At 45.1% G+C, this 16,918-nt stretch overlaps 1 protein-coding gene across 1 annotated transcript in view; it reads right to left on the bottom strand.

Moving 5' to 3' along the window:
- The window catches only part of LOC145358263 (dual specificity testis-specific protein kinase 2), a 113,734-nt gene extending 102,500 nt beyond the window's left edge, over positions 1-11,234 (bottom strand). The window contains exon 1 of the mRNA XM_080212132.1: positions 10,407-11,234. Coding sequence (XP_080068258.1) covers positions 10,407-10,470 — 64 coding nt within the window. The 5' untranslated portion in view covers positions 10,471-11,234. The remainder of the gene's footprint in view (positions 1-10,406) is intronic.
- Positions 11,235-16,918: the final 5,684 nt, after the last annotated feature.

Raw genomic sequence — 16,918 nt, 5'->3', positions numbered from 1 at the left:
GTAGAGGAGATATGTAGTTGCATCGAGAAGGCAGGCTTGATAGGACAGCAGTAGGAGAAATGATCAGCTGAAAAGTACCATTAGATGAGACATGAAAAAGGCAAGTTGCCCATGTGAAGTTAGGATGGGAGAGAGGGAGACAGACGTGTTAGGGAAGGGACAGAGGTTTCAAGTGAAGGGAAAGGAAAATAAACCAGAATGTGGCTAAAAGCCAGTCGACAGAGAAGCCATAGAGGCGATCACGATGCTTAATTCATGGATTCCATTATAAGTGGGTTGGAGCCTATGAAGAGTGATTGTTTACATGTTGATGAATGCATTAATCAGCAAGACAATGGCTAGGATTGGGTGATGTGGAGAAAATTATTGATTATAGTGTACAGAGGCATAATGTTCAATGGCACAAAGCCCTGAAACATTTGAGTTATTGAAAAAGGATCAGAGGATATGTAAGCCAATGGCTGCACAACAGATTTGAAAATATATTAGACAGCTGTGATCACAGTACCAGACTATATAATAAATGTTGATCTGAAATTGCCGTGATAGAAGAAATACATTTAGATGCAGAATCATAAACCAACGAAATTGTCTTGTTACATTCTCAAAGCTGTGTTTGTGTTACAATTGAACTGCAGACTGAAAATCTAGCACAAGCTTTTGCTGTCGTCAAATAGCTCCTGGGAATATGTGTCAAAATATTTTCTGAATGTAAGGGGGCGGGGGGTAACATATTACCACAGATAGATGATTGGCGGGCTGGCAGAAAACAGTGAGTATGCATCAATGCATCTTTGTCCGGTTGGCAAAATGTGACAAGTAGAGTCCATAGGGTACTGGTTGAGGCTTCAACTTTTTACAATTTACATCAATGATTTAGATGAGGGGAGCAAAGGCATGGTAGCTAAATTTGCAGATGACACAAAGATGGGTAGGAAAATATGTTGTGAAGAACACATGAGGAGTTTGCAGACGAATATAGATTGAGTGAGCGAGCAAAAATCTGGCAGATGGAGTAGAGTGGAGCAAAATGTGAAGTTATCCACTTTGGCAGGAAGAATAAAAAGGCTGAGTATTATTTAAATTGAGAACAATTTGGGGAGGGTTTAAACGAGATTTGCAGGGAGGTGGGAACCAGAGTGCCAGAGCAGATAGTGGAGTGGGGGTGAAAATAAATGATAGTTCATGCAAAATCACAAATAGAAGGGTTGTGTGTGGTGGTAATAATCTTCTGAGATGTGTCTATTTCAATGCCAGGAGTATTGTGGGCAAGACAGACGAGCTGAGGGCGTGGATTGACACATGGAATTATAACATTATAGCCATTAGTGGAGCCTGGCTACAGGAGGGGCAGGACTGGCAGCTCAATGTTCCAGGGTTCCAATGTTTTCAGATGTCATAGAGGCAGAGGGATGAAAGATGGGGGGAGTGGCATTGCCAGTCAGGGAAAATGTTATAGCAGTGCTCAGGCAGGACAGATTACAGGGCTTGTCTACTGAGGCCATATGGGTGGAGCTGAGAAACAGGAAAGGTATGACCACATTAATGGGGTTGTATTATAGACCACCCAATAGTCAGCGAGAATTGGAGGAGCAAATCTGCAGAGAGATAGTAGCCAACTGCCAGAAACAAAGTTGTGATAGTAGGGGATTTTTAATTTTCCACATATAGATTGGGATTCCCATACTGTTAAAGGTCTAGACGGGGTGGAGTTTGTAAAATGTGTTCAGGAAAATTTTCTGAATCAATATATAGAGGTACCAACTAGAGAGGATGCAATATGAGATCTCCTATTAGGAAATGAGTTAGGACAAGTGATGGAAGTGTGTGTAGGGAAACACTTTGGTTCCGGTGATCATAACGCCATTAGTTTCAACTTGATCATGGATAAAGATAGATCTGGTCCTCAGGTTGAGGTTCTGAACTGGAAAAAGGCTAAATTTGAAGAAATGAGAAACGATCTAAAAAGCGTGGATTGGGATAGGCTGTTCTCTGGCAAGGATGTGATTGGTAAGTGGGAGGTCTTCAAAGGAGAAATTTTGAGGGTGCAGAGTTTGTATGTTCCTGTCAGGATTAAAGGCAAAGTGAATAATAATTAGAAGCCTGGGTTCTCGAGGGATATAGCACACCTGATAAAGAAGAAGAAAGAGATGTATGACATGTATAGGCAACAGGGAACAAATAAGATGCTTGAGGAATATAAAAAGTGCAAGAAACTATTTAAGAAGGAAATCAGGAGGGCTAAAAGACATGAGGTTGTTTTGGCAGTCAAGGTGAAGGATAATTCTAAGAGCTTCGACAGATATATTAAGAGCAAAAGGATAGTAAGGGATAAAATTGGTCCTCTTGAAGATCAGAGTGGTTGGCTTTGTATGGAATCAAAAGAAATGGGGGGGATATTAAATGGGTTTTTTGCATCTGTATTTACTAAGGAAACTGGCAATGCAGTCTACGGAAATAAGGCAAACAAGTAGGGAGGTCATGGAACCAATACAGATTAAAGGGGAGGTGCTTGCTGTCTTGAGGCAAATCAGAGTAAATAAATCCCCAGGACCGGACAGGGTATTCCCTCGGGCCACGAAGGAGACTAGTGTTGAAATTGCAGAGGCCCTGGCAGATATATTTAAAACGTTGGTATCCACGGGTGAGGTGCTGGACGATTGGAGGATAGCTCATGTTGTTCCGTTGTTTAAAAAAGGCTTAAAAAGTAATCCGGGAAATTATAGGCCGGTAAGCTTGACGTCAGTAGTAGGTAAATTATTGGAAGGAGTATTAAGAGATCGGATCTACAAATACTTGGATAGGCAGGGACTTATTAAGGAGAGTCAACATGGCTTTGTGCATGGTAGATCATGTTTAACCAATCTATTAGAGTTTTTCGAGGAGGTTACCAGGAAAGCGGATGAAGGGAAGGCGCTGGATGTTGTCTACATGGACTTCAGTAAGGTCTTTGACAAGGTCCCGCATGGGAGGTTAGTTCAGAAGGTTCAGTTGCTAGGTATACATGGAGAGGTAGTAAATTGGATTAGACATTGGCTCAATGGAAGAAGCCAGTCAGTGGTAATGGAGAATTGCTTCTCTGAGTGGAAGCCTGTGACTTGTGGTGTGCCACAGGGATCAGTGCTGGGTCCATTGTTGTTTGTCATCTATATCAATGATCTGGATGAGAATGTGATAAATTTGATCAGCAAATTTGCTGATGATACAAAGACTGGAGATACAAAGCTTGCAGAGGGATTTGGACCAGCTAGAAAAATGGGCTGAAAAATGGCAGATGGAGTTTAATGCAGACAAGTGTGAGGTATCGCACTTTGGAAGGACAAACCAAGGTTGAACATACATGGTAAATGGTAGGACACTGAAGAGTGTAGTAGAACAAAGGGATCTGGGAATACAGATATATATTTCCCTAAAAGTGGCATCACAGGTAGATAGGGTTGTAAAGAGTGCTTTTGGAACATTGGCCTTTATAAATCAAAGTATTGTGTAAAAGAGTTGGACTGTTATGGTGAGGTTGTATAAGACATTGGTGAGGCTGAACTTAGAGTATTGTGTCCAGTTTTGGTCACCAAATTACAAGAAGGACTTGAGAAACTGAGTTGTAGAGAAAGGTTGAATAGGTTAAGACTATTCCCTGGAGCGTAGAAGAATAAGGAAAGATTTGATAGAGGTGTATAAAATCATGATGGGTATAGATAGAGTGAATGCAAGCAGACTTTTTCCACTGAGGCTAGGGGAGAAAAAAACTAGAGGACATGGGCTAAGCGTGATGAGGGAAAAGTTTAAAGAAAATATGGGGGGGGGGGGTAGTTCTTCACACAGAGAGTGGTAGGAATATGGAATGAGCTGCCAGATGTAGTGGTAAATGTGGGCTCACTTTTAAGTTTAAGAAAAACTTGGACAGGTACATGGATGAGAGGGGTGTGGGGGGATGTGGTCCAGATGCAGGTCAGTGGGAATAAGCAGAAAAATGGTTTGGCACAGCCATAAAGGGCCAAAAGGCCTTTTTCTGTGCTGTAGTGTTCTATGGTTCGAATTACAGAATTCCAAAGTGCTGAAGAATCTAGGTGTTCTCCTGCATGTGTCATAAAAAGTTAGTATGCAGTTACAGCATTCAATCAAGAAGGCTAATGGAATGCTATCCTTTATTACAAGAGAAATTAAACATAAAAGTTAAGAATATTATGCTTCAGTTATGCACGGCATTGATGAGACCACAACAAGTTCTACTCAGTAGCTGAAACAAATGTGATTTAATGTTTGCCCATTTCCTTGGTAGAGCAGAGAAGACTGAATGAATGAATGGATTAACCCTAACTTCTGGCAATTATTAAAAAGTCATGAATCAACAGTTATTTATTAATCTCCTTATGACTGATGCCAAATTCTGCTCCAACTCCATTTTTATGTTAGCTGATGATACCACTGTTGTGGGCCAGATCTCAAATAATGATGAGGCACAGTATAGGAAAGAGATAGAGAATCTGATGAAATGGTACAACAACAAAAATCTCTTCCTCAATGTTAGTAAGACAAAGGTGATAGTCATCAACTTCAGGAAGAGGAGTGGATGACATGCCCCTGTCTACATCAACGGGGTGAAATGGAAATGGTCAAGAGCTTCAAGTTTCTTGGTGTTCATATCAGCAACAATCTGTCCTGGTTCCTCCATGCTGACATTATAGTTAATAAAGCCCACCAATGCCTCTACTTTCTTAGGAGGCTATCTGTATATGGTACAAATGACATCAATGAAAATAGCCAAAGGGGAGTCAGAATCAGGTGTAATTACATTAGGAACCAGATCAGAAACTCCAAGTTATATTATAAAGTTAGACCAGACCCCAACTACATTTGATTCTAAAATTAGTTTGAGCATAAGGTGTCCTGCTCCATGTATGATTCTATTGATCCACTAAGAAGCTTTTATTAAAACCAACTTTATTTAACAACACAGTTAAAATATAACAAAACAATTTAGCATAATCTTAACCAATTGAAATAGTTAAACATGACAAAGTATAATTCTTAATTGCTAGCAATTTAAGCAGTAACCCAATAGGTATAAATTCCTCTTCAAAATCAGTTAGGCAAACTAATTAGAACAGTTTATTAACACACCCAGGGTGGCGCTCGAGTCCCAGGACACCTGACCTGTTCTCTTAAAGGGGCATGCCCCTAACATACATCGTCCCCTCTTTCCCATACAACATATGTTATTAAATCAATTATATAAAAAAAACTACATACAAAAAAAACAACTTTGACAGGATCAAAGTTCATTGAAAGTCTACATAGACAAAAATCAGTCTATTTGGAAGACAACAGTTCCTGGTTGACCGTTTCATTGCCACCTGGCTCTTCTCGGGTGTTCTTCCCTGCACTTCCAGAAGCTCTCAATCTTCCTCTCTAACCTGGTTACTGACATCAGCAACTTCTGCTAACATTCCCTCTCTGGTCAGAGCTCCCTCAGTTTCAGGAACACAAAACTCAGTCAATTCCTTAGGTTCATCATGCAACAATTCTGTGACAGGGCGGACTTCCCTGCTTTGATGTGGGACCACCTACAGATCCATGTGCCTTCTCTAGACCCCTTTATTCTGGTTCTCAATTGTGTATGACTGGTCCCATCTGGGCCACCACTGTTGCAGGGACCTATTTTCCCCCCACCACGTAATTCCTTGACAACACAGTTTTCCCTTCTTGAACTTCCTTGCCTTTCCCTCTCTTTGGGCTATTTGCCCTTCTTGGTTCCTTGTTATCACTTCTCATGTCCCCTCTGGACACATCAAGTCAAAAGTGGTCCTCAATCTGCAGCCACACACCAATGGCACCAGGGAAATTTGGGTCATTGCATTAGGCGTGTTGCGATATGTATTTAAAAATCAATTCACTTGCCGTCCAAGGGACCCCTTCCCTTGGGAAATCTTCAATGCTTGTATTAAAGTCTGACCATTTTTTTTGGCCTGGTCATTTGTTGTAGGGTGATATGGAGCCAACTTCACCTGCAGAACTCCTTGATGATCGAAAAGTCCACAAATCCTTCGCCACAAACTATGTCCCGTTGTTGTTCACTATGTGATCAGGGCTTCCAAAATGAGCAACCAATTTATTGAATCACTCTATAGTCACGTCTGTGAACACCAACTTCATAATTGCTAGGTCTGACCATTTCGAGTGGATATCAACAACTACCAAAAGCATTTTCACTTCCACCGGACCTGCAAAATCCACGTGAATCCTTTGCCAAGGAGTTCAGGCTATTCACATGAGTGAAGGGGCAACAACGGCTGTGCACAGGATTCACAAGCACTTCTCCTCGATCTGGGAGCTAACACCTGGCCACCAAAAATAGCATCTGGCAATCTCTTTCATCTGCACCACACCCCTGTGCCCTTGATCTAGCACCTTCCTATGTAAAGTGGGAGGAATTAACACTCTCATACCCCACAAAAGTCTTCCACCCAAAGTCTTATCTCCATTATGGACAACTCCCACTTCCTTGACAGGTAGAGACTCAAATCAGGCTGATTCCTATGAATATTCTACCCTTGTAATACTAAATCCATTATGTGACTTGAGACTGGGTCATTTCTTGTGGCGTTTTGAACCTGGATCACTGATACAGGTTCTTTATTATCATGGTGAAAATATACAATTTTCAAATGCCAATCAGGAACATCCATTCCTTCAGCAAGAGCCAGCCTTGAAAGTGCATCAGCAATACCATGCTGTTCAGATTGTCTATACAGTATATCGTAGGCGTATGTGGCATGGTAGTACAGTGGTTAGCACTGCTGCCTCACAGCGGCGGGGACCCGGGCTCAATTCCTGGTTTGGGTCACTGTCTGTGTGGAGTTTGCACATTCTCCCCGTGTCTACATGGGTTTCCTCCCACAGTGCGAAAGATGTGTTTGTTAGGTTAATAGCCATGCTAAATTCTCCCTCAGGCACCAAAGTATTGCGCATAGTGACTTCATTGCAATGTTAATGTAAACCTACTTGTGACACTAATAAATAAACTTTTTTTATAGTGCCCATCGTTGTAACCGTGCTGCTGCTGCCATAGGTGGTATTCCTGTGTATGGTTTGAAGATGGTAACCAATGGCCTATGATCGGTTAACAGCACAAAATGCTGGTCATATAGAAAATGGGAAAATTCCTTCACCCCAAATATGATACTTAACTCCTTTTTCTTGACCTGGGCATATCTTTCCTGTTTTTGTCAATGACCTTAACGCAAAAGTGATGGGCTTTCTTCTCCATTGGATAGTACGTGTAACTATTCAGTGCCAATTCCATAAGTTGTGGCATCTCAGGCTAATTGCAATGGCAACTTCAAATTGAGGTGTACCAACACTTCCAACCTTCATAAGGCATGTTTTCCCTCCTGGTAAGCTTCTTCACACTCTTGGGTCCATCTTCATGGTTGGCTTTTACTCTGCAGGTGGTGTAAAGGTTTCAGAACAGTGGCCAAATCTGGTACAAATTTGCCATGATCATAACTGCTGTTAAGGCCCAGACCAGAAACTTCAAGGTATGTTATATGGACCTAATTTTTGCATTTGATTTTGGCATTAGGATGAGCATAAGGTGTTTCACAACAGGTATGATTCAACTAATCCACTAGGAAGCTTTTATCAAAATAAACTTTAATTAAGAATACAATTAGAACAAGACAAAAATAATTTGCATAATATTCACCAATTAAAATACTTAGACATGGTAAAATATAATCCTTAACAGCTGGCTATCTCTTTTGTTCCAATTTAAAGCAATGCCCATAGACATACACCCTTCTTCAGAATTAGTTAGCAACAAAATAAGTATGCTCATGTGAGCTGGACTTTCAGCTTTTTAACGCATCTAGACAGAGACAGAAAAGAGAGATACTGCTCTCTCTCAACTCTAAAAGTAGCAACTAAAGCTTAAATCTTCTGTGTAAACCCAGCTTCACTATCACATGATCATACCTGCCAATCATCCCAATCAAGCCCCACTCTGCAAAATCTGAGGGAAAACAGCAGAACAGCATTAATTCAGATTAAAACCAACATCTGGCTATTAAAATTATGGTAATTATGCTGTTGCAGCAACAACACAAGATGGTAGCAGACAGTGCAGCTCTGAGTGCATAAAACTGCTACAGCTGATCCTGCTCAAGAACATGGCTCAAATACATTTCTTAAAGGCACAGTACTGTCACACTGCAATACATTTTCTGGTCTAGGAGTTTTCATGACAGCCTCCATTTTCTTGGGCGCCTTCTGTAGTCTCTCACAATCAATGGCAATCAAGTGATTCTTTAAAGAATTTGCATTTATCATTCTTTGCTTACAGGTCATGTTCCTACAACCTTCTTAGGCTGTCTATAAGGTTTTTCAAATGCTCCACCTTGGTACAGCCCATCACCAAAATGTTGGCCAGGTAACATTGGTAACCCACTTAGAATTTGGTGCATTGATCTTTGGAAAAGGACTGGTGCTGATGTAATACCAAAAGGAAGACACTTATAATGTAAAAGCTCCAAATGAGTTATGATTGCCAGGGGTGATTGGGACTGTTCTGCAACTGCCATATGAACATATGCTTGAGATAATTCTATCTTTAAAAATTTTGTCCCTCCTGCTAATCTACTAAGTAAGTCCTCAATCAGAGGAAGTGGGTACTGATCTGCACATAGTACTGGGTTTACAGTTAACTTGAAGTCCCCACGCTCGGTCTTCAAAACTGGCACAATTGGGGCGGCCCATTCACTGGTTGAGATTGCTTCCGCCGCCCCTATTCTCAACAGACATTCTAATTCGGCCTCTATCTTTGGCCTAATCACATATGGCACCAGACATGCCTTCAGGCTCCTTGGACAAATCTCAGACTTAAGTTGAATCTTTATTTCAACCACTTTCATCTCATCCAGGATCCCTTTGAATATATCTTTATATCTAAGACAATCCTGTAACCTTGGCTCTGAATCCGCCAGCCTGATTACCACGCATCAGTTTAATTTTAATTTCTGCAGCCAAGAAAGACCAAACAGGACAGCGTAGTAACCCTTGACAACATACAATGGTTGTGCTGCACACTGATCGCTCAGTTGTACCTTTACCATCATATATCCTCTCAGTGGCACCACTTGCTCCATAAATGTATGTAAGGTGATTTTTGAAGGCTTTTCAAACTTGTCTCTGTGTACTGAGTCTGGGATCAATGATACTGCTGCCCCTATATTTACTTCTGCTTTGGTTACCTTCCCTTCCACCTTTGGATGGGCCCAGAATCTATCTGCTACTCCTCAAGCCAATAAAACATTCAACTAAAATCCTGTTGATTTGGGTTCTTCTGCCTCATCGGCAGATCCAGCAGACTCTCTGGTCCCTTCTTGGCTGGTGGCATGAATCTTCTGCCTAGTCTTCAGGTTTGTCCCCTCGTCCTTTTTTAATTGCACCCTACAATTCCAGGCAACGTGCCCCACCCACTTACAGCAGTGGAATTGTGCTTCACAAATCCAGCACTTTGGCTCTTTGTGGTCGGATTTGCTTTAGCAGCAGCATTCTATATTTGACACCATGTTTTGTTGCTCTTTGGCTATTTTCTGTATTTGGGCACTGACGCTCAACTGTGTTGTTTCACTTGTAGCCAATTCCATGCAAGTAGCTATCTCAAAAGCTAATTTAAAATCTAGACATTTTTTGTCAGCAATTTTTGTGGTATCGCTTCATTTGGAAGCCCACACACCAAAAAATCCCTCAAAGCATCCTGTAGGAAAACTCTAAATTCACAGTGTTCAGCTTGTTTCTTCAACACAGCCACAAATTGCACAATAGGGCGGCACAGTGGTTAGCACTGCTGCCTCACAGTGTCAGGGACCCAGGTGCGATTCCGGCTTGGGTCACTGTCTGTGTGGAGTTTGCACGTTCTCCCCGTGTTTGCGCGGGTTTCCCCCACAGTCCAAAGATATACAGGTTGGTTGGATTGGCCATGCTAAATTGTCCCTTAGTCTCAGGGGAACTAGCTAGGGTAAATGCATGGGGTTATGGGGATAAGGCCTGGAAGGGATTATGGTCGGTGCAGACTCAATAGGCTGAATGGCCTCCTTCAGCACTGTAAGGATTCCATGGATTCTATTCTAAAATAGATTTAACTTCCAATTGCATTCTCATATAAAATACGAACTGTCCTGCTATCATAAGTGGCTTCGGGGCATAATGATTCTTAGTGCTTCACACAGCTCTGCTCGGGGACACTTTGGTTTTCTCTGGTTGTATGAAGCTTTTTAATGTCACAAATATTTTACTCGCTATCATGGTTAAGGACACTGTTACTGCTGGTTTATCCTCTATCTTATTTGCTTTTAAATAAGAATTGAAACGCTCCATGTATAACATCCATATGACCCCAAACAGACCTGTCATTTCCTGGTTCCTTTGGTGGGAGCTTTCCCCATCTTTGCATTCTGTAGCCATTTCCATGCACTTTCCCTCCTCTTTGCGCACTTCTCGATACTGCTCCCTCGCCAGCTATGCTCCTCTACTCTGCCCATTGGTTGCCGTCCACGTCTCCTTTCATCCGCCACCCTCCTGATGGTCTTGGTGCTCCCACTGAAGAGATTCCTCTCCTACATCTGGCCTCCAACTATAGCCCGAGTCCCCTCAAGGCCACTGCTTTCAGCCTTCCCGGCGATTAACTCTGTGGTGTTGAATGTGGTCCAAGTGCCCTTGTGGCTGCTCCTCTCGATGCCGAGGCCTGCTCCCTTGAGTCTACACCATTATCGCAACAATTCCCACTGCTTTTGGAGATCAGGGCTACAATGTCAATCTTCCTCCCTCACCTGGAAATTGGAAATGAATTGCCATCCACAGGCTGCAGCTCTGCCCCATTGCCAGTTGTTATGTAAGCGGTCTGTTATTGAAACTAATAATAAACCACAAGGTCAGTGGTAGTAAATCAGAAGAGTTGATTAACAAGTCTTAATCCTAAATGTGTCACAGTCAGCCCAAGTCTGAGTTTTTTTGATTTGTAGGCTTTGCAATGAAGCGCCACAGCCCAGGTCACCTGATCCAGGGGCGGCACGGTAGCACAGTGGTTAGCACTGCTGTTTCAGAGCTCCAGGGTCCTGGGTTCGATTCCCGGCTCGGGTCGCTGTCTGTGTGGAGTTTGCACATTCTCGCTGTGTCTGTGTGGGTTTCCTCCGGGTGCTCCAGTTTCCTCCCACAGTCCAAAGATGTGCGGGTTAGGTTGATTGGCTATGCTAAGAAATTGCCCCTTAGTGTCTAGGGATGTGTACGTTAGAGGGATTAGTGGGTATAATATGTAGGGATATGGGGGTAGGGCCTGGGTGGGATTGTGGTCAGTGCAGACTCGATGGGCCGAAGGGCCTCTTTCTGCACTGTAGGGTTCTATGATTCTATGGTCCATTCTCTTAAAAGTGGCATGACCCCAACATACATAGGTTAAAGTCCAACAGTTTAATTTGGTAGCACAAGCTTTCGGAGCGCTACCCCTTCATTAAATGAATGGGAGTTGCGTCCACAAACAGGGCATATGAAGACACAAACACAATTTACAAGATAATATTTGGAATGCCAGTCTTTACAGGTAATCAAGACTGTTGGACTTTAACCTGGTGTTGTGAGACTTCTTACCGCGCTTATCCCAGTCCAACGCCGGCATCTCCACATCCGACCCAATATACACGACAAGTGTGTGCGTTCCTACAGGGAGGGGGGTGGCGGCGAGGGCTGCACAGAGCAGAGTGGAGCTTCTGCGCAGCCGCAACAACCAGATTTCACCGGCAGCCCGGGTGGAGTTAATACGCAGCCGCTTCAGCCGGCGACACGGTGAAGCTCCTGGGCAGCCGCAATGGGCCAGGTGAAGCTCCTGCGCAGCCGCAGTGGGCAGGGTGAAGCTTCTGCGCAGCCGCAGCAACCAGATTTCGACGGCGACCGGGTGGAGTTAACGCGCAGCCGCAGCAGCCATCGACCAGGTCGGTGAAGTCGCCTCCCCCTGCGCAGCCGGAGTGGGCAGGGTGAATCTCCTGCGCAGCCGCAGCAGCCGGCGTCCGCCGGGCCTCCCCCGCGCAATGGCGGTGGTGCGCACGCGCGTTCCAAAAGCGTGACAACAATGGGCTTGACGGTTGGTCGCGTGGTGCCGCTGCCAGGCGCACGCGGGTCGCCCTTGGACATGGCGCCGGTGGCCATGAAGTGGAGCGGGCTGTGCCGTTTGCTCTTGATGTTGTGGCTCACCGCACCGGCCAGCCAGCGGGCCGTCCCCCTCCGCCGGAGCATGCCGAACCCGGCCGCCCAGGAGTCCATCTTGGCAGACAGCAACACGCGGCCGCTGCTGATGGCGATGGATGAGGAGAAGAAAAGTCATAGTGAGAGCGCCGCCGCCCCCAGCAACAGCACCGGCGAGGCGGAGGCGGTCAAAATCGAGATCGGGAAGATGGACGACGGCAACGGGCCGCCGCTGGGCGCTACCGAGCCGGCCCAGCACCCCTACCGCATCAAGATATCGTCTGGGGCCTCGAAGCCCGCCCCGTCTGAGAGCATCGGACCGCCACCGCCCGTCCTGGCGGAGGAGACCATCATGCTGGAGCTGCCCGAGGCCAGCCCCAAGGACAGCGCCTTGGACATCATCCCGTCTCCCCTCGTCGTCGTGGATCTGACCACCGGCACCCCGCCGCCGATCGACCTCGTCGCCGACGCGTTGCTGGCGGTGGAGGAGGACGAGCCGCCGGCCCAGCGGCCGCTCATGAGCCAGCCCGGGCAGGAGCCGGGAACACCCAGGAGGAAGAAGCAGAATGAGGAAGGGGAGCCCGAGAAACCCAGACCCCCTCCCCACAAGCAAAAAGCCACGCCGCCAGTGGCCAAGAAGCCCAAAGCCGAGCACAGCTCGGGCAACAAGACCAAAGCTCACCCCGTTACCCGCCGCCCTCCTCTTTCAGTGACCGAGGGCGCCGGCAACAAGGGGACCAGTCTCCCGCAGGTGTTCCTTGTCATCGAGGACGTTGAACCCACTGCCACCGCCGTGCAGGAGAGTGAGCTTCCATTGGCCATCGAGATTATTGCCAACGAAGTCGGTGCCCTGAGCGACGCCATCGAAAATGCCACTATCACCCATGCCCCCGACAGCAGCCAAGTGCCAGAGACCGTCACCAAAACCCCAGGCACCATCGCCCAGGAGGAAATCATCACCAACTCCAACGACCTGAATTCAAGTACTGTCACAGACAAGGACACCAAAACCCCAGAGCTGATTGTCACAGACAAGGACACCAAAGCCCCAGAGGTGATTGTCACAGACAAGGACACCAAAGCCCCAGAGGTGATTGTCACAGACAAGGACACCAAAGCCCCAGAGGTGATTGTCACAGACAAGGACACCAAAGCCCCAGAGGTGATTGTCACAGACAAGGACACCAAAGCCCCAGAGGTGATTGTCACAGACAAGGACGCCAAAACCCCAGAGGTGATTGTCACAAAGAATGCCACCGATGTCCCAGATGTAATTGTCACAGACAAAGACACTGTTACCAAAGTCCCAGAATTCTTTGTCACAAATGTCACCAATGTCGTAGAAGTGATTGTCACAGGCAAGGACACCACAGTCCCAGATGTAATTGTTACTGATAAAGACACCAAAGCCCCAGAGATGAATGTCACAGAAGAAGACACCAAAGTCCCAGAGGTGGTTGTCACAGACAAAAACACCACAGTTCCAGATGTAATTGTTGCAGATAAAGACACTGAAGTCCCAGAGGTGGTTGTCACAGACAAAGACACCGAAGTCCCAGAGGTGGTTGTCACAGACAAAAACACCACAGTCCCAGAGGTGATTGTCAGAGACAAAAACACCACAGTCCCAGATGTGATTGTCACAGACAAAAACACCACAGTCCCAGATGTGATTGTCACAGACAAAAACACCACAGTCCCAGATGTGATTGTCACAGACAAAAACACCACAGTCCCAGATGTGATTGTCACAGACAAAAACACCACAGTCCCAGATGTGATTGTCACAGACAAAAACACTACAGTCCCAGATGTGATTGTCACAGACAAAAACACCACAGTCCCAGATGTGATTGTCACAGACAAAAACACCACAGTCCCAGATGTGATTGTCACAGACAAAAACACCACAGTCCCAGATGTAATTGTCACAGACAAAAACACCACAGTCCCAGATGTAATTGTCACAGACAAAGACAGCACAGTCCCAGATGTAATTGTCACAGACAAAGACACTGTTACCAAAGTCCCAGATGTCATTGCCACAAATGTCACCGAAGTCCCAGACATGATTGTCACAAGTAATGTCACCACGGTCCCAGATGTAGTCGCAGAAAAAGATACCGAAGTCCCAGATGTGATTGTCACAGATAATGTCGCTGAAATCCTAGGCATGATTGTCACAGACGAATACACCACTGTTTCAGATGTGGTTGTTATGAAGAATGTCACCGATGTCCCAGATGTGATTTTCACAGACAAAGACACCGAAGTCCTAGAGATGATTGTCCCAAAGAATGTCACCGATGTTGCAGACGTACTTGTCATAGACAAATCCACCAATATTCCAGACTTGATTATCACAGGTGAAGTCACTGTAACTGAAGTCCCAGAGATGATTGTTATAGATGAAGACACCGAAGTCCCAGAGATGATTGTCACAGATGAAGACACCGAAGTTCCAGAGATGATTGTCACAGATAAAGACACCAACGTCCCAGAGGTGATTGTCACAGACGAAGACACCACAGTCCCAGGTGTAATTGTCGCAGATAAAGACACCGAAGTCCCAGAGAAGATTGTCACAGATGAAGACATCAAAGTCCCAGAGATGATTGTCACAGATGAAGACATCAAAGTCCCAGAGATGATTGTCACAGATGAAGACATCAAAGTCCCAGAGATGATTGTCACAGATAAAGACACCAAAGTCCCAGAGATGATTGTCACAGACAAAAACACCACAGTCCCAGATGTGATTGTCACAGACAAAAACACCACAGTCCCAGATGTAATTGTCACAGACAAAGACACCACAGTCCCAGATGTAATTGTCACAGACAAAGACACCACAGTCCCAGATGTAATTGTCACAGACAAAGACACCACAGTCCCAGATGTAATTCTCACAGACAAAGACACCACAGTCCCAGATGTAATTGTCACAGACAAAGACACCACAGTCCCAGATGTAATTGTCACAGACAAAGACACTGAAGTCCCAGAGGTGGTTGTCACAGACAAAGACACCACAGTCCCAGATGTAATTGTCACAGACAAAGACACCACAGTCCCAGATGTAATTGTCACAGACAAAGACACCACAGTCCCAGATGTAATTGTCACAGACAAAGACACCACAGTCCCAGATGTAATTGTCACAGACAAAGACACCACAGTCCCAGATGTAGTTGTCACAGACAAAGACACCACAGTCCCAGATGTAATTGCCACAAAGAATGGCACTGATGTCCCAGATGTAATTGTCACAGACAAAGACACTGTTACCAAAGTCCCAGATGTCATTGCCTCAAATGTCACCGAAGTCCCAGACATGATTGTCACAAGTAATGTCACCATGGTCCCAGATGTGATTGTCACAGATAATGTCGCTGAAATCCTAGGCATGATTGTCACAGATGAATACACCACTATTTCAGATGTGGTTCTCATGAAGAATGTCACCGATGTCCCAGATGTGATTTTCACAGACAAAGACACCGAAGTCCTAGAGATGATTGTCCCAAAGAATGTCACCGATGTTGCAGACGTACTTGTCATAGACAAATCCACCAATATTCCAGACTTGATTATCACAGGTGAAGTCACTGTAACTGAAGTCCCAGAGATGATTGTTACAGATAAAGACACCGAAGTCCCAGAGATGATTGTCACAGATAAAGACACCGAAGCCCCAGAGATGATTGTCACAGATAAAGACACCGAAGTCCCAGAGGTGATTGTCACTGATAAAGACACCGAAGTCCCAGAGGTGATTGTCACTGATAAAGACACCGAAGTCCCAGAGATGATTGTCACAGATAAAGACACCGAAGTCCCAGAGGTGACTGTCACAGATAAAGACACCGAAGTCCCAGAGGTGACTGTCACAGATAAAGACACCAAAGTCCCAGAGATGACTGTCACAGATAAAGACACCAAAGTCCCAGAGATGACTGTCACAGATAAAGACACCAAAGTCCCAGAGATGACTGTCACAGATAAAGACACCAAAGTCCCAGAGATGACTGTCACAGATAAAGACACCAAAGTCCCAGAGGTGACTGTCACAGATAAAGACACCAAAGTCCCAGAGGTGACTGTCACAGATAAAGACACCAAAGTCCCAGAGGTGACTGTCACAGATAAAGACACCAAAGTCCCAGAGGTGACTGTCACAGATAAAGACACCAAAGTCCCAGAGGTGACTGTCACAGATAAAGACACCAAAGTCCCAGAGGTGACTGTCACAGATAAAGACACCAAAGTCCCAGAGGTGACTGTCACAGATAAAGACACCAAAGTCCCAGAGGTGACTGTCACAGATAAAGACACCAAAGTCCCAGAGGTGACTGTCACAGATAAAGACACCAAAGTCCCAGAGGTGACTGTCACAGATAAAGACACCAAAGTCCCAGAGGTGACTGTCACAGATAAAGACACCAGAGTCCCAGAGATGACTGTCACAGATAAAGACACCAAAGTCCCAGAGATGACTGTCACAGATAAAGACACCAAAGTCCCAGAGATGACTGTCACAGATAAAGACACCAAAGTCCCAGAGATGACTGTCACAGATAAAGACACCAAAGTTCCAGAGATGACTATCACAGATAAAGACACCAAAGTCCCAGAGATGACTGTCACAGATAAAGACGCCATAGTTCCAAATGTGATTGTCACA

Source organism: Carcharhinus amblyrhynchos, chromosome 25 (assembly GCF_965287045.1).
Source record: "Carcharhinus amblyrhynchos chromosome 25, sCarAmb.v2.hapA, whole genome shotgun sequence".
In the NCBI taxonomy this organism is placed as follows: domain Eukaryota; kingdom Metazoa; phylum Chordata; class Chondrichthyes; order Carcharhiniformes; family Carcharhinidae; genus Carcharhinus; species Carcharhinus amblyrhynchos.
This window is presented reverse-complemented; position numbering and strand designations above follow the sequence as displayed.